The sequence below is a fragment of the Nesoenas mayeri genome (genome assembly GCF_963082525.1).
Source record: "Nesoenas mayeri genome assembly, chromosome: 24".
NCBI classification, from domain to species: domain Eukaryota; kingdom Metazoa; phylum Chordata; class Aves; order Columbiformes; family Columbidae; genus Nesoenas; species Nesoenas mayeri.
The window spans coordinates 6,149,660-6,173,057 of NC_137546.1; the positions used below are offsets into that span (position 1 = coordinate 6,149,660).

General features: G+C 54.2%; 2 protein-coding genes across 11 annotated transcripts in view; both read right to left on the minus strand.

Annotated features, from left to right (window-relative positions):
• EIF4G3 (eukaryotic translation initiation factor 4 gamma 3) overlaps positions 1-7,309 on the minus strand; it is a 132,040-nt gene extending 124,731 nt beyond the window's left edge. For all 5 annotated transcript variants that reach the window (XM_080358645.1, XM_080358640.1, XM_080358641.1 and 2 more), the window contains exon 1: positions 6,709-7,309. In XM_080358645.1, the coding sequence (XP_080214771.1) occupies positions 6,709-6,893 (185 nt within the window). In that variant the 5' untranslated portion in view covers positions 6,894-7,309. The remainder of the gene's footprint in view (positions 1-6,708) is intronic.
• A 4,959-nt stretch (positions 7,310-12,268) lies between these two features.
• Positions 12,269-23,061, minus strand: ECE1 (endothelin converting enzyme 1). 6 transcript variants are annotated; one of them, XR_013923285.1, is made up of 20 exons: positions 21,763-21,893; positions 21,363-21,424; positions 21,189-21,275; positions 20,145-20,286; positions 19,217-19,429; positions 17,793-17,917; positions 17,308-17,520; positions 17,035-17,226; positions 16,397-16,539; positions 16,198-16,312; positions 15,891-16,001; positions 15,560-15,658; positions 15,394-15,471; positions 14,902-15,005; positions 14,543-14,653; positions 14,347-14,414; positions 14,076-14,266; positions 13,898-13,993; positions 13,303-13,626; positions 12,269-12,873 (listed from the first exon to the last, which is right to left on the minus strand). XR_013923285.1 is itself a non-coding variant. In XM_080358941.1 (19 exons), the coding sequence occupies exons 3-19, from the start codon at positions 21,273-21,275 to the stop codon at positions 13,450-13,452; spliced, it is 2,265 nt and encodes a 754-aa protein (XP_080215067.1). In that variant the 5' UTR covers positions 21,363-21,424; positions 21,763-21,893; the 3' UTR covers positions 12,269-13,449. The 6 variants fall into 6 exon arrangements, 5 of the variants coding, with proteins under 5 accessions (XP_080215067.1, XP_080215071.1, XP_080215070.1 ...); XM_080358941.1 differs by having other exon boundaries at positions 12,269-13,626; XM_080358945.1 differs by lacking the exons at positions 21,363-21,424; positions 21,763-21,893 and adding an exon at positions 23,050-23,061 and having other exon boundaries at positions 12,269-13,626.
• Positions 23,062-23,398: the final 337 nt, after the last annotated feature.

A 23,398-nucleotide genomic window follows, 5' to 3' on the forward strand; every position in this document is an offset into this window, starting at 1 on the left:
CAGACATTTAAATCAGGCTGCTCTTAGTAATTCAGTAACTCACTCACTCTCACATGTAAATCAAACCCAAACACAAACACACAAGCATCATCTGGCAACCCCGAAGAGAAAATCAGTGCGATGTTTATGAGCTTCCACCTCCCAAAAGCTTTCCAAACCTAGGAAAAATCTGCGTTATTTAAGATCTTGAACTGCGTTAACTCTCCCTTGCTCGGTGTTTATACAGAATCAAGAGCAAACTCAAAGATGGGCAGCGAATTTCTTTCCCTACCACACCGTGGATATATTTATTATACCACGTCAAGTCCGCTCCCCTGGTAAACGCGGGGATGCTCTTTATGTTTGTGACTTTTACAGCGTTATTTCCATGCAGATACTCCTGCTCCAGAGCACGGGAGTCGAGTTCAACCACTTGGAAAGGAGCAGCTGCTCCGAGCACCTCGACAAGTCCTGACCCATATCGACACTTCACCGACGGATTTGGAGAACGCTGCTGGTATCGGTCGAAAACTGGAGACGTTTTCCTTACAAAACGCACATTTTAGAGGCCACTTTGCTTTTCTTCAGGCAGATTTAAAGCTCTAGAAATATTTTAACTCTCATCCAGATAAAGGACACGCAAAGTGCTACAACCAACAGCGGAAACGCGTTATTTTTGGTCGCAGAAATTATCTCAGTGTGGGGAAACTTGTCCTTTCCTCTCCACCTCAGATGACTAGACAGCAACCAAAGGTAAAAACAACTCTTAAGGTACAATCAAAATAGGGAGCACGTAATTTCCCTTTCAGGAAAGGAAAAACCACGCTGTCCCATTAACCTAGTTACATGCCCAGCAGCAATTTGACTCAAGTCCCATCAGCAACAGTGTGCCACCAGGAAAAGAGCGCGCGTTCCGGGCCATCTTCCAAACGTGTATCATAAAACAGAAGAAGAACATGTAGGAGAAAATTTCACTAGCCTCAAAGCTTGTTTTGCTCTCCTTCCTCTGATCCTTTTCTTTTTTAGGAAGCCATTCTATTTTCTTCTTCCAGCTGTTCCACATCATCGTTTCCTATTTGGGAGGCAAAACCAAGGCCGCAGTTTGGAAAGCAAAGCTGTACATAGGAGAGGTCCTTGGAATTACCACCGAGTGTAAAACCTAGCACTGCGAGGAGCCACATCAACTACCTTCCCAACTAATTCCCCTGGTTCCTCCAGACCACGGGGCACACGAATCCTCCACCCGCATCTTCGTGCCCGGTAACAAAACCCACTCTTCTCTTCCCCATTCACTTCAGAAAAGCTTTTGCAACTGCTAACAGAGATATTCAAGTCACAGATAAAGTTTCCTACTAAAGAAATGCCTGTAAAATAGTGATACTACTCATCTGTAATTCCCCAGAGTAAAAATTTCAGCAACTCTAATCATATTAGCGGATTTACACACAACTAAACTTGACAGTTGACTAGCCCTGAAATGGCTGGATTAGGGAGAAAAGGAAAATATAGGTTACCTCCGCCTTCTAAAAAGAGAATTTCACTGCTCGCTCTTACCACCAAACAAAAACGGAGCGACCGCACCAGCTCCACGTGTCCCACCATTTGCTAACGCCATGAACAAGCCTTTCGGCCTTAGATGATGGACAAATACGCACAGATTAAAATCCTTCCACGTCCCAACATCTACAAGGGAAGTGATTTGTTTTGTCTCCTATTACTCTCTCATCAACTTCTTACCATAGATAAAAACACAGTGTTCAAACATCAGTACTGTGCATTAAATGTATATACATTTCAATGGCTGAAGTAACCTTTTCCCGCAGACTTCTGCCAGAGAACACATCAAATCATGTCCTCAAGTTTGAGAAGATAATAAGCTATCTGAAATCACATTTTTTGTAAGAATGGTTTTCCCCAGGACATTTCACCACAGAAATCTCCCAAAGCTGGTAAAGTGACATATCTGCGCTATAACATGATTAGCTTTTGTCATTAAATAAATTAAAGCTATTTCTGCTTGAAAGAATGCTGAGATGTGCCAAGGCTGGAGAACATCAACGGGAGAGATGGCAGAGAGGTCTAAAAGTACTTTTATTAATGATATTTTGGCAATCCACTCACTAACCCGTGCCTGTTCCTCCCCTGCAGAAGAGCCACTAACCACGGCGCAGCAGGAAAGCCTCCGCATTTCCAAACCTTCTCTCCCAAGATGTACGATCCACCACTCCAGACACTTCTAACACGGAAACACCTCTCAACTAACCGGCATCTGGGAGATGACTTCCAGAACACTCTCGTTTCAGCTTTAGCTCAACGCCAAAGCCGCACGCAAGCCGGAGCTGATGCCCTTGAGTCGCAGGGAGGAATAGCTTGACACAAAAGCCACCATCACCTCTTCAAACTAACTTTTATGGGCTCCTCATCCCTGGGTCCTCATCTCCAAAGATGCTGCATCACGTATTCTGGAAGAAAAGCCACTCGTAATGGAAGTACGAAGGGAAGACGGCGTCGGGCCCAACTCCCAGAGGGTATCGCAGCAACAGACACCCTGATGCTCTCCTCGGAGAAATCCTTGGGCTCTTTCCCCTCCAGCGCAACTCTTTACTCACTAAGAGAAGCCAGGAAACCCTCACGCACCCAAATCCTCCTCAACGGTCTTAATTTCACTAGATTACCAGCGCAAGCAAACTCCAACGCATCTGAACGCCGGGTAAGCACTGTCAGAACCTCACTCCAACTTCATTCCTGAAAGCAATGTTGGATTTCTTGCTGATCTCCTGGGTTTTTGGGAAGCCACTTGCATCCAGAAGATTCCCCAAAACAGAGCAGGAACCAGCACGTCGCTTTCTGAAAGGGACTTTAGCACAGTTAGCTAAAGCAACTCAGGAAAAACTAAAGCTCAATTATAAGAGAAACACCAGCAAAACTCAAGTTGCTCCGCATAGCGGTGATGAACTTCACACAGAAATCCCCCCAAATGCTGATCCTTCCTCTCTGCTTCTCAGAAACGGAATTAAAGAGTGAGAAGAAAAGAAAGATTTTAAATGACCCGTTTGTTAAAAGCCATCCTGAACCTGCCACGATTGCCCTGCTGCAATAACCTGGAACACATCCATGTCCAGAGATGCCCAATCCCACCGTGAAATAGCTATGGGGATGCATTAAGGTCAAGTTTACTGGGGCCTGCACAGAGCCCGTCAAGAAGCTGAACTCCCTCCAAAGGCAAGGAAGCTTGGAAAAGAAAACTAAACCCTACTGCCACCAGCCCCGAGCCCAAGAAGGCTCAAATCTGGCTCCGAGGTGCAGCGTTAAACTAACCCTGACGAGCCAGCAGACACACAACATCACCCGAGTTCAACTGCAATCTGTTGGTTTGTCCATCCCCATGCAAAGTTTGGGGCTGGGGCTGTGAAGGAACCGGTATCCTAATAATATTGATCCACAAAATTTCTTCACAGCACGGGGACTTTTTAAAGAGCAGCTTAATGTAACACATATCAAATACATTTAAGGGAGGGAGAGTACAGAAGTACGGCGTAGTTTAACACACGTCAGAAGTGCCATCGATTTAAAAGCACAAAGTTCTACCGTAAGCTTGTGGCCCAGAGCGTTCCTTCAGTGTTTTATATTTTCATGGAAGAATTCTTGCTACAGAGCAACCGCCTTCACCTGGAACTCGTTCCTCGCTCTGAAAGCCAAAGCAAAGGTGAGCAGATGGGGATTCATTTTGGATAATACCCCTTTGTGTGCCATCCCTCCCTTGTCCCTCCTCCCCAAATAAGAGTTGCAATCAAATCAGAGCATTTGTCCATCCTGACAACTTCTGACCACAGTTTCTGCCTGAAATCCGGTCTGACTGAATACTCACCAGAGCCACAAACTTTTCCCAACTTACTTTTACAGAGAAAATCATACTTCCTGAAGCCACCGTGTCAAGGAACTTTCTCAAAGCTGTCTCGTCTTACAGCAGCTCCAATAACTCCCTATCCAGCACGTAACAGAATGAAACTCCCATTTAAACCTTTCTGTTCATGTCCATCACTTCTAGCTTTGCTTTCCTTCAAAAAATACATTTTTAAAATCCCTTCTTCCCTCTATATTTTCTTTGCTAATATCTTTCTACAAATGCACAAGCTCTTTTTCCTGTACAGTTAGTTCTCTCTCACCCAATTCTTTCTTTTTTCAAGTTATACAGATAACCATTTAATTTCATGATGTATTAAGTACTAATAACCACACGTATTTCCAAAGACACAAAGTTCACCATGCAGAAACTGCTTGAGTTTGAAAAGTCCACGTCAGAGCCTCAACCTACCTATTAACATATAATAATCCTCCACATAATAATAAACCCTTGCTGTGCGAGGGAGACTTCGCGGTGTTTTCCTCGCTCCAAAAAAACCTGCAACTCTATCTGCTGTAGGGTAACGCTGGCTCAACAGTCGTATCAAAACAGATAAAACATTAAAAAAAAGAAACCAAACAGAGCTAAAAATAAGGCTGAACTCAGGTGACCCAGTGCACTCCAGTAAATCACAGGTGAACTCTGCTCCCCAAGTCTCACTTTTCAGCAGCGCCTGGAAAAGGTAACAGCTTTTGTTTATACCCAGAGCACACGCGGGTTGCGGCGGAGGGAAAACACAGGCAGGACACCCCAACGCAGATCACCCAAAAGGTATCAAGAACACGGCGTTTGTAGATATTATAAGGGCAGATAAGTAGTTTAAAAGTTAAGGTCAAACACAGTGTGTTTTCAAACAGGCACGGCTACTCATAAAAATTAAGACTTTATCATTTTAACCTGCCCACTTTTATAATGTCAACTCATATCTACCTAATGCTTCTCCGTTCCTCTAGACTTCTCTGGGCGTCCAGTTGTGTCCCCACGGTGGGACACGCTGTCACACCATCTGCGGCTCCTTTAGGGTCTCATCTGGTCCTTCCGAGGCTTCTTATTCTTAGGCTGGGCTCAGAGGTAAGCCCAAGTTTCACCCCTCACGTGTGGCAAGGCGTTTCGTGACAACACTCACCCAAAGCAACAGCGTCCTCCTGCCTCAGCTGCAACACAAGCCGCTCTTGCAAACCAACCCCATGCTCACCCTTGACGACGCCAAAGAAGCCGCTCAAGTCGCTCCACGGTGCTTTTAATCATTACTTGAAAATCAAGTGCTTTGGAAAGCCCAGCACGCTCCTGATCCCAGAGCCAGGCAAACTCCAGCTCTCCAGCTGTCAAGCATCATGTTTTCCGTTCAAAAAGGCTCTTCCCAGACAAACCAGCACCTTGCTGGAAAGCTCAGCTGAGCATCAACTCTGTCCGGCGTTCCCACCATAACACTCAGCACATTGCTCAAAACTAAGCCAAATTTCCCCTGAGCAACAGTTTTACTGACCATCGCCCCGCTGACTTAGTCATGACAGCACCTTTGCACTTTTTTTCCTAAATAAAGAACACACTGGAATTACAGAACAGCACAAGCTCGCCAAAAACACCCAGCAGAGAGAGTCCGTCCCTCCACAGCACTCTCTGAAATCTTCAGAGGTTTTCTCACTTGACCCAAACAAATCTGTAACGTCAACAGTCTCATGATTTAAGCAACGTATTTGTGGTCGCGGCAAGAACGATTCTTGCCGGAAGCTCAAGAAAACAATGGACCCAAACTGATTATAAAAGGGCTCGGTTTTCCCACCTCAAAAATGAAAGTGAGAGCACTAAAATGCTCATACACAGGGAATACACTTCTTGAAGAGCACAGACAGCACCGCACAGCTCCAACAGCCCTCAGCAAAATAACCACCCTGCACTTCCACACCAAAACCAAAGTCACGGCCACCGACCAACAGCAAAACACGCTCCGGGCTGTCCCTGCCCGGCACGCCGCACCGTTCCCGGACAACGCGGTCGCGATATTTCACTTGAGTGTGGTTTTTTCACTTCACGCTCCCCCCCGCACTGAAAACTTCAGCAGGGAGCAAAAAGCCAGTTTGCCAGGGGATGATGGCAACAAAACCTCATCCAGGCCACCCCACTTTCCTGCTGATCCCTGCAGTATTTACCTCCCGACTCAGGCCTAGTGGCAGCAGAGAACCCAAGACCTTTAAAAAACATTCGCAGCAACCGCCGGCCTCTCTTTGTAGCCGGGGCCGTTTTGGCGGTGGGATCATGTATTTTTTTGTGTGAGTGGGAGCCTTGTCCTCCCCATCGCGCGTGGCCTGGCGGGGAAAGCTGCTCGGCGTGACATTCCACCCGAGATTTATTTCCACCGGCCAAGTAAGAAAAAAAAAATCAAATCAAATAAATAAATGGCATAAAAATCGGCCCCAGCTGGAAAAACCTGGGTTTCAATTCACGTGGATAAATAACAAAACTAAAGGACTTACCTGGGCAGGAGGAGAGGCAAAACTGAAGAGCGATTTATAATTAAAAGTTTACCCTTGGGGGTCACTGCTGCTCAGGGCGGGGGGGAAAGGGGCTGGGGGACCCTCTGGCTTCCCCAGGGGAAGGGGGTGAACCCACAAACCGGCCCATTATGGGGGGGCAGCCCCTTTCCCCACACCACCCCAGCAGGTGCAGACCCCTCTTTGGGGGGGGTCTCACTCACACACACACAAACCGGAGAGTCCCCAACCGCCACTCCCCACCCCCCGCGGGGCTGAGGGGCCCCCGCGGCCTCTCACCCCCCCAGGGCCCCTCTCGCTGTGTCGCCCCCCAACCCCCGGGGCAAAGGATACTGCTGGGGCGGCTGGGGCGGCAAGGCCCTGATCGTGGGGTGAGGCGCCGGCGCCGCCGCCGGGTGAGGGGGAGCCGGGGGGGGAGGCGGCCCAGCCGCCGCTGCCGCCGCCGCCCCGCTCCCGGGGCCGGTCCCCGCCGCCGCCGCCGCGCCGGGTTTCAAAGCCGCCTTCTGCGGTAAACTCATCGCCAAGCGCAGCCACCACCCCCCGGCGGGGAGCGGGGCCGGGGCCGGGGGGGAGCCGGGGAGCGGGCCGGGGGCCGGTGCGGCGGCCGGGGCAGCGCGGCGGGCCGGCACCGGCGCCGGTCTCCGTGACAACGCGCCTCCCGGAGGGCTCGGCGCGGGGAGGGGACGGGAGAGGGGGCCGGCGGGGAGGGGAGGGGGGGAGGCGGCTCAGGCCGCGCTGCTCATGAGCCGCCGGCGGCGGGGGGTCTCGGTCCCCCTCCCCGGGGGCAGCGGAGCCCTTCGCGGTGGCGGCTCTCGGGCGATGCCGGCGGATTTTCCTCACTGAAGTAGCGGAGCATCAAACATGGCGCTGCGGCCGCCTCCAGCAGTCCGGCAGGACGGACGCTCGGGCGCCTTCGGGCCGCTCCGGAGCCGCTCGGCCCACCGGCGCTCGGCAACCTTCGGCTCTTTCCGGAACCGCTTGCTAGCGAGCGGCGTTCGGGAAACCTCGGCTTCTTCCGGAGACCTTCGCAGGCGCACGCGCTCTCCTTCCCGTTTACCCCCCCCCCCCACCGCCGCGCTCAGCCCGGGACCTCCCGTGACCCCCGCGCTCGGGAAACTTCGGCTCTTTCCGTAGACCGAGGCCGTGAGGGAATTCGGGAAGCTTCGGACGGGCTCGGAGGAGGGATTCCCGCCCAAGAGGGAGGCGCTCGGGGCTCTTCGGAACCTCTCGGGAGAGGCGGGGCCGCAGCTTCGGGCGCTTTCGGCTTATTCCGGAGAGACTTCGGCAGCGCTCGGCTGGGAGGGAGCAGCCTTCGGCTGGGAGGGAGCGGTGAGCCCTCACAGCACCGTGGGCTCAATGGCGGAGGGGCTTTCCCCCTCCCAAAACTTACCCCCATCCCCATCCCAAGCTGCTGGGGTGGCTGGCAGGGGCAGCCGCACAGGCCCTCATGGGGCATTGTGAGGGCCAGCAGCCCTGAGGGTGACAGGGCTGTGAGGGTGACATGGCGGCTGTGAGGGACCCCACCTCAGGCAATGGAACCAGCATGAGAGGCTCTCTGGGGACAACAGGCACCTTCCTCGCCCCCATGCGCCACCACCTCTGTGAAGAGAAGCTGCTAAATTCATGTATGCTGTGATTAAGTTACAAAAGACGTATCCATCACTAACCAACTGAGGTGATAAATGCTTTCTGACCACCCGCAAAATGAGTTTCAAGTTTTCGATCCTTCTGCGTCACGAGAGGGCGACAGAAGTTTAAGTCATAAATTGCTTAGAAGCAAAGTGCTTAGTTTATATTTAACAATTAATAGATGCATTATAAGTATGAAACTGAACAGTTATAGCTAACATCATCAATTATTTCTTCGTATAGATGTATGTCAACATTTCCAAAAATCGTAATGCATAGGTAATAATTATGTGACTATAAGCAACGCAAGACCATCCAGTCTTTGGAGCTCTGATGGAGAATGCTCCCCAGCGCTGAGAAAATGAAGAATGCTGCACGTCACAGGGAAACGCTCCCAGCACCTTAGCAGGTATTGTCACCCTGTGTCACCCCGTGTCACCCAGCCTGAGGTGCGCCAGCCGCTTTAGGAAAGCTTTCTCTAGTTTGTTTGCATCCTGTCTGCTGCGTCTCCTGGGCGGCTGCGAGTGTAGGGGGAAGATAATACTTTAAAGCACTCACAAATAAACTCTTAAAAGCTTCTTTTATTAAAGCAAACAGCTCGCTTGGTGGTGCATTCAGGCAGTTAGCAAGTAACTGGTGCTACAACTAGAAGTAGGCAGAAGACAGAGGTCTTGAGCACTAAAGAAAACTCACCCCACGAGTCACATCCATCCATGTCTCTGTATGCAGAAAAGTCATTCTGAGTTTTAAAATACAAAGTTGTAGGGGGAGAATCTCGACTCGGTGTCGTTCGCCAGAGCGAAACTCAGCACAGCGCCCAGTGGCCAAAAAATAGCAGAAGGGCCTTTGTGAGTATGTTTTTCCCTTTTGAGCCAGACTCCGAATTACGAAACGATGTGCTGTGTGCAGGTCAGGTTGAGGCCACGGCGCCCACGCTGACACGGGAGGACGCAGCTCACCCCGCGCTCCCACGTGGGAGCTCGCAAGAAAACCTCCTGCGACTGGAATAGTTTCTTGCTTACTGAGGTGCTATCTTCAGCGTACGGCCAAACCAAACCAGCGCCCTACGCAGCGCTAGGAGTTATTATAGCAGAGGGAAGATGACTCGCAGGCTAGTTCGTTTCTCCTTCTCTGCTTTTTCTTCTGCGCTGGGGTGAGGGAAATCCCTGGGATGAGGTGAGCGTACAACTGCCTCAAACTGCTTGTGGAAAATGGAGTGAAATAGGAAATGAGGGTTGGCTTTTTTTAGGGGAAAAAGCCCGACCAAGCTTTACCAGCTGCAAAGAAATCCTGAATGGGGACTATTTGATCTGCAGCCACGAACAAATATTTAGAGGGTGCTCTGGGTATTTTTTTCTGAGCCAGTTTTCCCTTTACAACCAGACCAACTGCTGGTTCTTCACCAGGAAAACTAAAGACTGAAGAGAGAAATGAGAATGACTTCACAAGAAGGGCCAAGTACTCCCCAACTCCCCAAAAACGGGAATATAAAGTAGGAACTTTTATCATGGTGGGGGGTTTGCCCAAGGACTGATTGATCTCCAGCCACCCCAGAGAGCGTCTGTGCTCCCATCATATCTCCTATCTGCAGCACATCATCTGCTGGGAGGACGGGTCCCTCCCCAGCTCCTCAGGACTTCGCTGTAATAATTTTGAGGGCACAAGTAAATCCGCGTGGTTTGGGGGGGTCGGTGCCTGCCGCCGTTCCATCGCCCACCTCCCACGTGTGGCACTTCTGGTACAGCCCTTGGCACGGAAGGAAATGCACACCGAAAAGCAAATTGACATCTATGGCTCGCTCTGTTCTGCAGAAATAGCTGCCTGTAAACACAGCTGCGAAAGAGCCTCCCAGCTCTTTATCTTTAGAGATATCACTTCTTTTTGCCCATTTAGAAAGGAAAAAACCAGCGTTTTCACCGTATTGTGTGCTGAAGCTCCCGAAGCGCGCTAGCCATGCCACGGAGCACTCTGCCTTGAAGAAGAAAAGAAGCAGACAGGTTTCTCATCCCTGCCACCCCACATGGGACAATTTGGCCCACAAACCCAACAGATTGGGTGACCCTAAGCGAGCACCAGCTGGATTCACGCCTTTCTTACCACCTCAGCTTCCTTTCCGTTTCATTTTTCCTCCTGTTTTCCCTGCTCACTTTATTAGCACCCGGGGACTGGTGTGTGACCGCGGGCAGCTTGAGTTTACAGTGCTGAAGCGTCACCAACCTTTATTTCCAGTCTCACCGGTCTCTCACGCGCCTGGCGCAGCAGAGACGCTCACAACCACGCGGCAAAGAGCACGGGAGCACCAGAGCTGTTGGAGAACTTCAGAAAAGCGAGGAAAGGATTTGGGTACGGCAGCAAAAGGGCTGTTTTCCTGCAGGAATTATTTGAGGAAGCTTTTGGCCTGTTTGCTGCCCTACAATCTGATGGTCCCAGTAGGTGACCCAGCACTGTTGGGGGTTAGATCCTACTTGGAGGGGGCAAACTGGGAAGAAGCGTGGTGGGCATGGTTGGATTCAGCCTCTCGCAGCTCAAAGTCTGGCTCAGCCCCACTAAAGCTACCAACAAGCGCCATTTCCAGCTCATTTTGCAGGCTCTGGGTGCCTGGTTTTAGCCAGCACAGCACAGCAGCACCTCCCTCTTTGGGTTTCTCCTGCTTTTCCCCACACTGATCCCTTTCCAACACCCTCCAGCCAAAAGAAAACACAAAAATTAAGAAGAAAACTTAAAAAAACCCCACAGTTCTGCTTAGAGTTTTCCCCATTCCTCCTCCTGCCCGGGCTCAGCCCTCAGCAAATGTCTCATCCCTGCGGGCCATGACCAAGCGCAAAATAAAGCAAAATAAAGCAAATACCACCCAGGATCAGGCAAGCCTGCGCCAGGCGCTGGCACAAGAAGGGGATGATTCACCTCCTGCCTGCGCCCGGTGGTTTCTCAAACATCCCAGCGCCAGGAGCCTTGACCGGGACATTCCCCCCCTGCCACGACTGACCTCGAAATCCTTCCCGCGCTGCAGCCGCGACACCACCTACCCGCTCCCTCACTGCAAGTAAGCCCCCAAAAACCAAAGTATTTCCCTTTTAGATGGTTAAACCACCTCTACCAGCATCTCACTTCCTTCTAGCAGCTGGGAAAACGCCCTTTTGCCTCAACCCTGTTCTCCCCGCTTAATTCCTCTTCACCTTACGCCCATGCCGCTCCTCTTTCTTTCCTCCCAACACAGGCACTTTGCCGCATTTTAAACACGCAGGGCCAAATCCAGGCCGAAGCGCCGCGCCTGTGGCGTCGCTCCCTCCCGCCAGCCCAAAAGGGAGAGCGCAGGCAGTGATTTTCTCGGTTCCACCGCCCTCTGCGGGTTTGTGCCATCGTTTCCAGCGGGATCCCAGGGAAAAGAACAGCCATGGCCAGTCTCCCAGCTCTGCAGGGCCTTGCAGAAAGCAAGCACGCCAATTATGTTTCGATTCAATCCGGGTGAGAAAAAATAGCCAAAACAGTAAAAGGAAAATATTAAGTCTTATTTATGCAACATTCACATCCCTGCTGGATCAGTCCTGCGCATCGCGGCAGCAAAAATGCTCTGGATTTCAAAAAACTCCCTGCTGATGGAGCAAAACCAAGGGGCTTAATCCAGCCCTCGCTAACGAGCCGAGGCTAAATAACGATCGAGCGCCCAGCACGCTGCTTTGTGGCCGTCAGCCTTCCAAGGTGCCTGCGGTCCAGGTCCTGCCTTGTGTTTTTGGGCAAGCCCGATGGAAACCACAGAGCATCCGCTGGCCCGCGGTGCCGAGCTGGCAGCGTCCAGCCGGCTTCACCGAGCTAAAAATAAGGCCGTTTGGAGCAGAACGTGCGCAGGGCCCGTGCTGCTGGATCCGAGCACAGCCAAAAACTCACCCGGGAGGAAGAAAAAGCAGCCGGGAACAACCTCCCTGCCAGGGATATGGTGTAGAGGGGGAAGCAAACACCCCCCCGCAGCGAGAGGGAGGCTTTTGGGCACAAAAACCTGGTTTTAGCCCCCGAGACAGGCAGCGGACGCCAAGCGCAGGCTGGGAAAAGCCTCTTAGACTCAGTTTTGTCAGAATAGGACTGGTTCATCCATGTGGACACAGACAAAAATACAGATGGGGACACAAGACTCTCCCCGCTATCATTAAAAAAACAAGTCATGAGCAGTTCCAGACCCAGTAAAAAGTATTTATTTCAATTACGATAAGCCCCACGTGTAGGGTGAAAAAATAGTTACAAAAAAATCCCCCCCCACCCCATCCCGCCTTTTACATATAAATATTAAAAATCCCTTTACATCTTTGCTTTCCGTCTAGAGCAAGAAGGCGCCGCGCGGGACAACACGCAGCGCCTGAGCTACTGTCAGTGCTTTCCTCTCAGAACGGCAAAACGAAGATTAAAAAACATAAGAACCTTTAAGAAAGGCCCTCGCCCCCATCCCGGCCTGATCGCGCACCGGAGGGACGGAGGTTTGGGGCCGCGTGGCGATTTTGGGGTTTGCAGTTTCCCAGGCCAGGTACAGTGGTGCGAAGCTGCAGCAGGAACCGCCTGCGCTTGTCTGGGGAAGATTTTGCTGGAAAATTGTGGCCAACATCACTTCAGAGGAGACAGGAGGGACAACCGGGTGCTTCGTCCACACCGTCACCGCCTCAGTGATATCTTTGGCATGTCAACTTTTCCCTTTGCGCCCCGAAATTAAAGCTAATCCCAGGAGTCGCAGCCTTTCCGGGCCCTGCGGCATCCTCCAGCCCTGTCCCAAATGTCCCTGTTGTCCCCAGTTTCCCCTCCAAGGACGGTCCCTCCCGGAGAAACCCGGCATCCAGCTCCTGAACCACAGGACTGTCGCCACAGGATGCTGCACCTACAGCTGCACTGAGTAAAAACCACAATTAACAATAAATATACTAATCTTCGACTAAAAAAAAAAAAAGGCTTTTAAATGCATTTCCCTGAAATTCTCCAGTGTATTCCACAACACATGAAAAATATATATATTTTTCCCCCCCCACCCTGAAAAAAAAATATATCTTAAAATATTTGCTATCCTCATGTGCGCATCTTTGGAGAGAGGAGGCTATGCCGGGTGTATTAAAATGCACAGCCAAACCCCCGTGTCCCGGCATTCCCTTTATTGCCTCGGAAAAAGAGGCATTTTGCCAGGGCGGGGGTCAGGCTGCTGCTTTGCATTTGTGAATTCGGGACAGTGCCCATAGATGCAAGTGGTGGGAAAGAAGAGACCCCCAAATGGAAGCTGTTTCACAAACGAGCGGGAAGATGAGGCATTTTCACAGTGGATCGAACCTCGGACGATATTTGGGACGCTCCAGCTGAGATCTGGGCAATTTGTTGCATGGAGAAGTGGTTTGAGCCTCTTGAAATGAGCAGGGAAATTCAGCCATCGGCAGAGGATGAAACAACCGGCAGCCGGTTCCCTTGGGCGCTCGCCCGTCACCAGACTTCGCATTTTTTTGGGGGGTTCATTGGGGAGCCGAGGGGGCAGCCAAAATGCTCCGCGAACTCCCGGGAGTTGGAGACGGTGCCGATGACGCGGAAACGCGAGGGGCTGTGGGGGTCGGTGATGAGTCCCTCGTGCGAGCTCTCCGGCGTGCGAACCGAGCACCACACCTGCAACCGGAGGGCGAGAGACGCGAGTGCCGGCGTCCGCAACCACCAGACCCCACTTGGTGCAAAACTGGACCTCCCTATTCATGTGACAGGCACCAACGCAGCTCAAGCATCGGTTTGTCCTGCTTTTTAACCAGCACCACCCTGATTTGGTTCTCCACCCACCACACGGCATCACTGCGACCTCAGTTTTGCCATCACACCATCTGGGCACCCCAAAAAACAACGTCCCTGTGTGTCCATCCTCACTGCCCACCACCGAGCGACCTACCTGGGCGAAGCCGACGAAGAAGAGCTGGTGGTTGGTGAGGCCGAGGGTTGGCAGCGTTTCCTCCGCGCCGTTCTTCTTCAGCCAGTTTTGATACGCCTGGAGACCAGGGAGCACAGCAGGCTCAGGGGACAACGCCGATGCCACTGCCCCGTGCCACCCGTCACATCTCCCCACCTACCCGGTAGGCAGCCTTGAGGCCCCCGTTGTCGGCGATGTTCTCCCCAAGGGTGTGCTTGCCGTTGATGGCCTCACCGTTGACTGTGTAGTTGCCGTACTGCTGCACCATACACTCCGTCTGCCTCTTGAAGGCCTCCACCGAGGAGTTCTTCCACCAGGGCCGCAGGTTGCCGTCCTTGTCGTATTCCCGTCCTGCCAAAAAACATAGCGGGTCCTTCTGCCACTTCAACGGCCACCCCAGCAGCAGCCCAGCCGCCTGTCCCCAGCCATACCTTGGTCATCAAAGGCGTGCGTCAACTCGTGGCCCACTACCACGCCAATCCCACCAAAATTCAGCGACCTGCAGGAGGGCGATGCTGAGATTTAAAGAGCAGCCGCTGCTCCCCACAGCCATGGAACGTAGCCTCAAATTTTGCGATGGGAGGAAATTTGGGAATCCTGCCCTGCCCGCTTTCCTGAGGCTCTTACTTGGGAGACGCGCGGGTGTAAAAAGGGGCCTGGAGGATGCCGGCGGGAAAGACAATCTCGTTCTTGGTGGGAGAGTAGTAGGCGTTGACCGTTGGAGGAGTCATGCTCCACCTGCAGGGACACGGACACAGCCAATGTGGCAGCACAAACCCATCAACAATCTTCACCCCAAAACCATCCGCTTCTTATGATGGCTTCAAAGCCATCAGCCCAAATTTAACTCGCCAAGCCCAGAGTGGTCTGGTGGACACCAAATTCCAGATACTGTGATATTCACAGAATCATTTAGTTGGAAGAGACTCTCAAGATCATTGAGTCCAAGCGATAAGTGTAACGAGGAAGTGGAGCTGAGGACTTACTGGTCCCGGTTTGGCGGTTTGCGGAGCTGGTCGGCGGTGACCCTGGCCGAGAAGTTGTAGAACTGCATGACGTTCTCAAAATAGAGGTCGGACGTGGCCTCATACTGCAAAAAAGCAAGATGAGAGGCACGTGGTGACTGCCTGGCCTCTCTCCTCCCTTCACGGTCATGTTCCATGGTCATGTTTGAGCCTTGGTGCCAGCTGAGTTACAACTGCTCTTGTTTCTCCAACATCTGCAGAGTCTCGGGAGGGTGATGAATCACATTTATGGAAAATAGCTCCTCCTCTTCCCGGGCAGGGATCCCAAGCCCTAATCACCCCAAGACTGGCCTGCAGCTCTCCAGGAAGCCACCAGAGAAGGGCCAAGGACACTGGTGAGACCTTTCTGGAAGAACCCTAGTGCTCAAGGCTGCCCTGAGGCCATGGTGGTGGGCACGTGTCGTCCTAGTGAAGAGGGGAATAGGAGACCCGGGAGACATCTGACCAACTCACATCATTAAAGACTTTGTCCAGTTCCTTGGGGTCCATGATGAACTTGGGGTAACCGATCATGTTGTAGATGGCATCTGCCTGGGGGGGTGACAAGACTCAAAGTGCTGTTGGTGCCAGCGATGGAAGGATGGGTTCCACCACTGTCACCTCCTCAGCACCTCCTCACCTTCTCTTTGGCCGATTTCCTCGTCTCCTCGTCCATCCACTGCAGAGTCTCCAGGCTTTCCTTGAAAGCTGTTTTAATCTCCGCAATCATTTCCTCTGCCTAAACAAAACACAAAAGCACAGCGTCAGCCCGGAGAGCCACCGTCCCACCGGAGAGTCCAACGAGCCTTCGCGCCCTTGAGGAAGAGGCCAGGATGCCAATACGGCACGTAGAGCGGTGAAAAACCCACTGAGCAGAGATGCACAGTGGACAAAAGGTGGGCAGAGAAACACTGGCTAGCCCAACCATCCACCGCGGTGGTGGCTCACGCGGAGCTCGCTTGGGGACGTACCACCTGCTTGCTGTCCTCGGCGAAGGTGGCCTTGACGAACATGGCCCCCAGCGCGAAGCCCAGGTTGTTGTCCGTGTCGCTGATGCAGAACTTCCAGCGCGGGAGGCAGGTCTGCGCGGGACAGGAAGCAGCCGTGGGTGGGGGCACGGCCAGAGCCCCCCACATTCCCACCCCTGAGAGATGGGGTCCACCAGAGCTGACACCCCAAAACCTGCCCCACATCTCATCTATTTGGATGTGACATGATGGCGACTTTTCTTAAAAATCTATCACCATTTTATAAGTGATTTGGGGGCTCCCCCCTCACCTTCTTCGTCCCGTACATCACTTCCATGAATTTTTCCTCAGCATCCTGGAAGCGCTGGTCGAGGAAGGGGCTGGTTTTCCGCACCAGGTTCCAGATCATATAGTTGTTGAGGAGGCTGCGGCGAGAGCCGGTGAGTGGGGACAGCAGGACATGCCGGCACCCCCGGGCACCCCCCTGGGCGGGCTGGGGGGGCTCTCACCATTTATCAGTGGCCAGGATGAGATCTGAGACCTGCTCCAGGTACTCCTTGGCGTAGACCACGACGGGCTCTGACTCGTTGAGCTCCACGGGGTAGAAGACCGTGGAGAGGAAGGGCATCCAGTCCACAGCCGGTGCCAGCTCCTGCAAAAGCCACGCTGCCACTACAGCCCCAAAAATGGGGGGAACAGCCGCTTCCCAACCCGGAAGCGGCCGCATCAGCCGCCGTTGGAAAGATTCAGCTGATTCTGCAGAGGCTGGTTCCCATCGCAGCAGCATCCTCCAAAGGTCAGAGGGGAGTAAACAATTTCCTCCCGCAACGGAAAAGAAAGTGGGGCGGGTGTCAAAACATGTTGACACAACCCATTAAGGCCCCTTTGGGGACACGGGGAGGTGACCAAGCTGACGTGCACAGCTGGAGCGGCGGCAGCACCATGGCGGGACGGCCCCGGGGGTGACCCGGGATGGGAGGAACGGGTCAGGGTGGGATTTCCCCAAGGAGGACACAGCCCAAGCTCTTGCACAAGAGCTTCCCACATGGCGTTGGCCAGCGTGAGGCTTCCTCAGAAGAACCACGTCACCTCCATCCCGCTTTGCAAACCCCGGCAGAGCGCTGAGGTTGGCCAAGCCCATCTCTACCTTCAGGTCTCCAGCCGTCATTTTATGGTAGATGACCTCCTCGTCCCGGTGCTTCTCCTGTGGGATGGTGATGTTGGCCAACGCCGTCTCAAAATCCAAGATCTGCTGCATCTGCTGTCGCGTCGACTCCTCATCGGTGCCTCCCAAGAACATTCCCAGCTGCACCATGTAGTTCAGGTACCCAGCAAGCACCTACATGGTGGGATCATTGTGGTGGGTGCCACCCACCCATGGCACCTCTGCGGTAAAGCCAGATCTCCCTGACAATCTTACCTTCTCGTTCTCTGTCTTGTTCAGGTAATAATCCCGCGAGGGCAGGCCCAGCCCTGACTGATCCACCTGAATGACGTTGCTGTTGGAATTTTTGGAGTCGGCGCTGACATAGACGGAGAAGAAGGGCGAGGTGCGGTAATGCGCTGTCACCTCCCGCAGCGTCGCGTTGAAGTTGTCACCGGCCCAGGGACCTGTGATGTTCCAGCCACCCAGCTGGGGACAGACAGACAGCAACCGGCTTTTGGGTAAGGAACCACCTGGAATTACTTAAATATGCCCAAATTCTGGGGGAAAGCATCTTGCAATGGGGATAAAACCCCCAGGAAGGGCCAGACCTGCCTATAAATCCCGTAAATCCCTGCCTCTCACTGCCCGCCTGCCCTGGGGGATGCTCTTCCCCAGGAATGGGGTCTGGAGGGTGCTGGGACTGCCCATAAGTGAGTTTTTCCCCTCACTTTATTTTTCTGCAAAGAAAGGGGACGAACCTTTTGGATGAGCTCCACGAGCGGGGTGGCGCGCAGCTCCTCAATCTTGCTCTCGTTCATGCAGGCTTGGTAATACCGCTGCGCCTTGCGCTCCGCCTCGCTCGACACGTTGGCCGTGGTGTTTTCTGCAGGAGAAACCCACGGGGGTTCATGGGGAGGGTCCTCAGGGATGGGCATCCAGCCCCTACGGGGGCTACCGATGCACACCAGACCCCCCACCCTTCCACCGAGAAACATTCAGCCTCATTTGTCAAAGCCAGGCTCCAAAAAGGCCCTGAGGGTTGTGCATCCCATGGCCCCCAGCCCTTTGCAGCCTCCTGCCCCATCTCCTCTCCCACCCGCAGCGACGGCTCCGGCTCTTTGGAGCAGAAAGATAAAGCAAGAAAAGAAAACAAGAAGCACTTTTTCCAGCAGCTCTGATGTTCCCAGCATCATCCAGCCCCCTGCGCTGCCCTTGCCCCTGTGCTGGTGCTCCCCAGCCGCGTTATTTATTGCTGCACGAAGGAACAATAAACTCATTTTTCTCCTCTGCCTCCATAACCATCCTTTTATTTCCTCCCCCCTCTAAAATTCTGCATCCCCAGAGGGTGCTGTTTCTCTTTTTTATTATTATTTTCCTCATGACACAGCTTGCACCTTTGGCTTCCCAGCTGTGTGGTTTTATTAACTAAAGGTCCCTCGGCTCGGAGGAATTCAAGGAAATGCCGAACGCGACCGCTTGGCTGGAGGCCCAGTCCCTTCTCCCGGTAAAACCAGCGCCAGATTTCTGCGGGAAGAGCCGGGGATGAAGCCGTTCCCGCGCCACCCCCCGCTCCCAAACAACGCTGCTCTTCCCCAACCTTCTCTTTTCAGACAATCAAGCCCCGGCACAGTGGAAAGTGCTGATAAGGAGCCAGTTGTTTGCTCAAAGCTTGAACAAACCGTCCCTGCCGGTTGCTCAGATAAGCTGCCCCGGCTTCGGTGTTTGCACGCAGGGGCTGAGCGGGGGATCCTCCCTCTGCTGGGGGAGTTTTGGCCCCCAAAAATGGCCAGAAGGCAGCCAGTCCCCCCAAAAAAGATGCTCGTAAAGGCTGGAAGCTACAGCAGGAGGAAAACCCCAGATCCTTGGGGTGATTCTGGGGTGCTATGCGCAGTCTGGGGTGAAAATCTTGAATTTCAGAGCTGCGAACGTCACCATGGGGTTCGCAGAGCCGAGGCCAAGACCCTTCCCCTACTCAGCAGCAAAAAGCTTCAACACCGCAGTCAAAATCCCAGGGGCATCCAGGAGAGCGAAGGCAGACAGGCCTGTTTCCCAGTGTCCATGCAGCGCGTGCGTCACCGATCGGTTTGACACTGGGGTTCAATCCAACCTTACGTCCCCCAGCAATCCCAGAGCCAACGGGGCTCCTCGGTGCCATGGGGTTCCCACCGCCCCCCACACTCACCCAGCAGATGCTTCATGATGGCCTGATTGTGCTCCCAGAGGTTGTTGAAGGTGCCCCAGCGCGAGTGGCCATCGGGGAGGGGGTTGGCCTTGATCCAGCCCCCGCAGGCATAGGCAAAAAAGTCCTCGCAGGGATTCACCGCCCGGTCCAGCGAGCTGAGGATGGAGCTGGTGACGGAGATGCAGGATTCTGACAGGCACACAGCGGGTGGCCCTGGGTGGGAATCACAGAATCATTCTGGTTGGAAAAGCCCCTCAAGATCATCAAGTTCAACCCTAACCTGACTCTAGCACTACTCCATGTCCTGAGAACCTCATGTCCGTCTGTCCAGCCCTCCAGGGATGGTGACTCCAGCACTGCCCTGGGCAGCCTGTTCCAATGCCCCACAGCCCTTTGGGGAAGAAATTGTTCCCACATCCAACCTCAACCTCCCCTGGCGCAACTTGAGGCCGTTTCCTCTCATCTCATCGCTTGCTATGATGGAACGATGGGTTCAGCTCCTCCATCCTGCCCCACAACAAGGGTGTGGGCAAATATCCCAGCCCATGCCCGAGCATCCTGCCCCACACCTGACTATCCCAACCTGGGGTGAAGGATATGGGTGAGCATCCCATCCTGTGCTCAAGCAGAGAATCACAGAATCATTTTGGTTGGAAAAGCCCCTCAAGATCATCGAGCCCAACCAGAACCCACCGCTGTCCCTGCCCCATGTCCTGAGAACCTCATGTCCGTCTGTCCAACCCTCCAGGGTTGGTGACTCCAGCACTGCCCTGGGCAGCCTGTTCCAGTGCTTGACACCCTGGGGCAAGGGATGGAGGTGACCATCCTGTCCTGTGTCCCAACATCCCATCCCATCCCATCCCAGGGAACCCCCCAGGAACCCACCCCGACCGAGGGTGTAGGATCCCTGTGTGGTGTGAAGACTTACGTGCTCTGTACTGGAAGAGCAGCCCCAGCAGACAGGCCACCAGCACTCCCGCCAGCACCCCCACCAGCACCACCAGCCGCTTCTCCACCCGCGTCCGCTCAGCCCAGCACCCGGGGCTGCTCCGCGACCCGCGGAAATTCACCTGCGGAAAAAGCAACGTCGTTTCCCCACCGGCACAAAAACCCACCGGCGCATCCCCCATTTCGCTCCCTCCAGCCCAACGGCATAAATTTGGCCCCCGGCGAGGGCTCCGTCGCGGTTCGGGCTGGGAAAGGCGGCAGCTGCCTTCCAGGAACCGGCCAGGAAGGGCGGCACAATGGCAGGAAAGGGAGCGGGGCGAGCGTTTCGGTGGGCTCACCTGCTACCCTGTGCCATCCCCAGCCCCCGTGGAACACGACTGGGACCCCCCGGCCGTCCCCGTCCCCACCAGCAGCACCGGGACAGGGTGGGGGCCGCGGTGACGGCGGGAAGTGCCGTCACAGGATACCCGGCTCCGCCAAAAAACATCCCCAGGAAACATCCCGATGGGACAGCGAGCGGAGACGGCCCCACTGCGCAAAGAACCACAGCAGAGCCCTGATTTGGGGGCTGAAAACACCACTCTGGGCACAGCCCGATAGGACAGGGAGCGGGACCAACACCAAGAACATCACTCCAGCCCCAAATCTTTCCCAGCGAGGCTGGACACTGGCAACCATGGGGTTTTTTTCTCACCACCCTTGGCCTTTTTTAAGCCGCTTTCCTGCTGCCCGAGGAGAAATTAACCTAATCCCTTTTGTGCGGGAACAAAACTCCCACCGCTGTGATAATTGCTCACGCCGGGAAGGGGTTCGGGCAGCAGAAAATCTGGGTGCTGGGGTGTTGCAAACAACTGAGCAGGATCTGGCCCCCGGGAGGGAGCAAAGGGCAGCAGAGCCAACGCGACTCTGCCCACACCGGACTTTGCCCCACGGAAAAGCTGGTCCTGGAGACAAAACCCTTTGCTGCTTGCAAAGACCTAAAATCCCCGGTTTCTTCCCCCTAAAAACACACGTAAAGCCCTACCTGGAAGCCGTTGGGGTACCCATCGCCTTCGCCGATGGAATCCAGGGGGTCTTCATCATCCAGCGTCGCCCGCTTGTAGGTCGACATCTGCGCGGGGGGAGATCGGCAAAGGGAGCTGAGCGCCAAAAGGTGGAGGAAGAGGAGGAGGAAGGAGGACGAGGAAGGAACACGCACCCTCTAAAGCCGCCTCCTCCTCCGGGGAGCTAAATCTCGAATGGCTCCGGGGTGGCGAAGCGCTGAACGACCGCCGGAGGAAGGTTATGGAAGAGCGAAGGGGAGCGGGAGCCAAACGCTGAGCGCAGCCCGAACCCGCCTCGCTCTCCCCCGGGGCCGCGTTGTGCAACCTCCCCCCGGGCTGGAATAACGCCGGGTCCTCCTCCCCCGGCCCCGCGACACACAACGGGGAGAGGGACCCCCCGCTGCCGGGGACCCCCGTGCCAGGGACCCGAGAATGGCTGGTAGCGGAACAAATTGGCTTTTCACCCCAAAACTACCGTCTCGCTCTCACTCTGTGAACCCTGCGCACCCCAAAACACCCCGTGGGGTCCCTCCGAGCACCCGCAGGCGACAGCACCTTGAATTTCGGCTGCCAACAGGCTCCCTCCTGGCTCCTCGTCCCCCCGGGCGTTATCTCGTGCTGGTGCCCGGCTCTTATCTCATCCCCGGCAGAAAAACAAGGGGAAACCTCGTGGGTTGGCAGTCGGCCCTTATCGTGCCGCTGTTTCCTTCCCTGGCACGGCCCCGTCACCCAGCGGATTGTCCCCAACCAACCAGCAAGGGGGTGAGCGCCCCAAAATCTCCGACACCGCTGGGCCGAGCGGCCCTGGTCACATCCCTTCACCCTCAGGGGCGCACCCATTTAATGTCCCCATCCCGCTGCCATCGTCCCCAAACAGACACCGCGTTAATCCCCACCCAGCCCAGCCGTGCCTCAGTTTCCCCTGGTGCCGTTCTCAACCCAATAACGGCCTCCCCGATTGCACAACCCTTTGCATAACTAATAACAAACCCCAGCCTCTCCCCAATCACAGCCTGGGTTTCATTAAGCCACAAAAAAAACCCACCTGGGGAGGAAAACGGGTTAAAAGAAAAAGGCAGTTTCCCTCCTCAGTTGTGCAAAAAGCTCCATTTCCAGCCCCAAAATCTCCCCCGGGTGCCCTGCGAACCACAGAGGGAAAGAGCTTTAACTGCAAGATTTTATCGCTGCTGAAACCTGATTTTTTGAGTTTGTTTTCCCATCCCCTTTCACTTCTTCCCCAGCCCCTATTTGTGCACTTTGCACATGGTTGAAACTTGCAGCTCTGGACACAAATCCCCCCAAAACACCCAATTCTTTAAGTCCCAGTTCTCAGCCAAAACTTTCACTCCATTTCCTGAGGAAAATCACCCTTTCTTTCCATTTTTCCAGCAATCTCCCCCCTCCCCAGCCTGAAAACAGTGGGAAAAACATACATTAAACCCCTGCTTTTTTCTTGCACTAGGATGCGCTGGCTTAATCCTGGTTTAGGCACCAAAGAATCCAAGCGGAGCTTAAACCCACCCAGAGGGCAACCAGGATCAACCCCCCGGACGCTTAATTTGGTCCGGATAGCACCCATAGCCCCCACCTTCCCCACGGGTGCTCCCCACCTCTGGGTGCTCCCCACCTCACCAAGCGGGATCGTTTCTCTTTTGGGTCAAAACCGGGTGGTTTTGGTTCCTCCTCCTCCCCGCCCCCACCTCTGTTGTTTGCTTAAACCACCAAAAAAGCTCATTTCCCCCGCCCCAACGGGGTGCGGGACACCCAAGGGTGCAAAGGGAGCACCCACATTTTACACACACACACCCCCCCCAAAGGTTTTTCACCCTTTTTACAACTTACAAAACTCTTCGCACAGCCTTAAATCGCGTGTTTTTCTCCCAAATCAACTCTTGACCTTATAAACAATAAACCCCACGTGTTCGGAGCCTGCGCGCCCAATGGAAGCTCCGGGGGGGTGGGGGGGGGGCACCCCAAACCCTGCTGCCCCCGCACCCTCCTGGGGAGCCTCTCACCCCGGTTTCGGGGCGCCCCAAGCCCCCCACACCGGCCGCTTTCAAATCCCACCCGGGCGCCATTTCGGAGGCAGCGCGGTCGCTTTCGCAGGCGATGGCGCTTCCTCCAACCCATCCGCCCCCCCCAAGTTCATCCTGACCCCCCCAATGTCCCCGCACCCCTAAACCTCCACCCC

Excerpts from the sequence above, each read along its gene's own strand:
- ECE1 (XM_080358945.1), bottom strand. The coding sequence starts at position 21,275 with ATGTCGACCTACAAGCGGGCGACGCTGGATGATGAAGACCCCCTGGAT. Across the intron at positions 16,002-16,197 it reads TGATGTACGGGACGAAGAAG|ACCTGCCTCCCGCGCTGGAA; the intron begins GTGAGGGGGGAG and ends TGTCCCGCGCAG. Across the intron at positions 14,415-14,542 it reads TACACCCGCGCGTCTCCCAA|GTCGCTGAATTTTGGTGGGA; the intron begins GTAAGAGCCTCA and ends GCCCTCCTGCAG.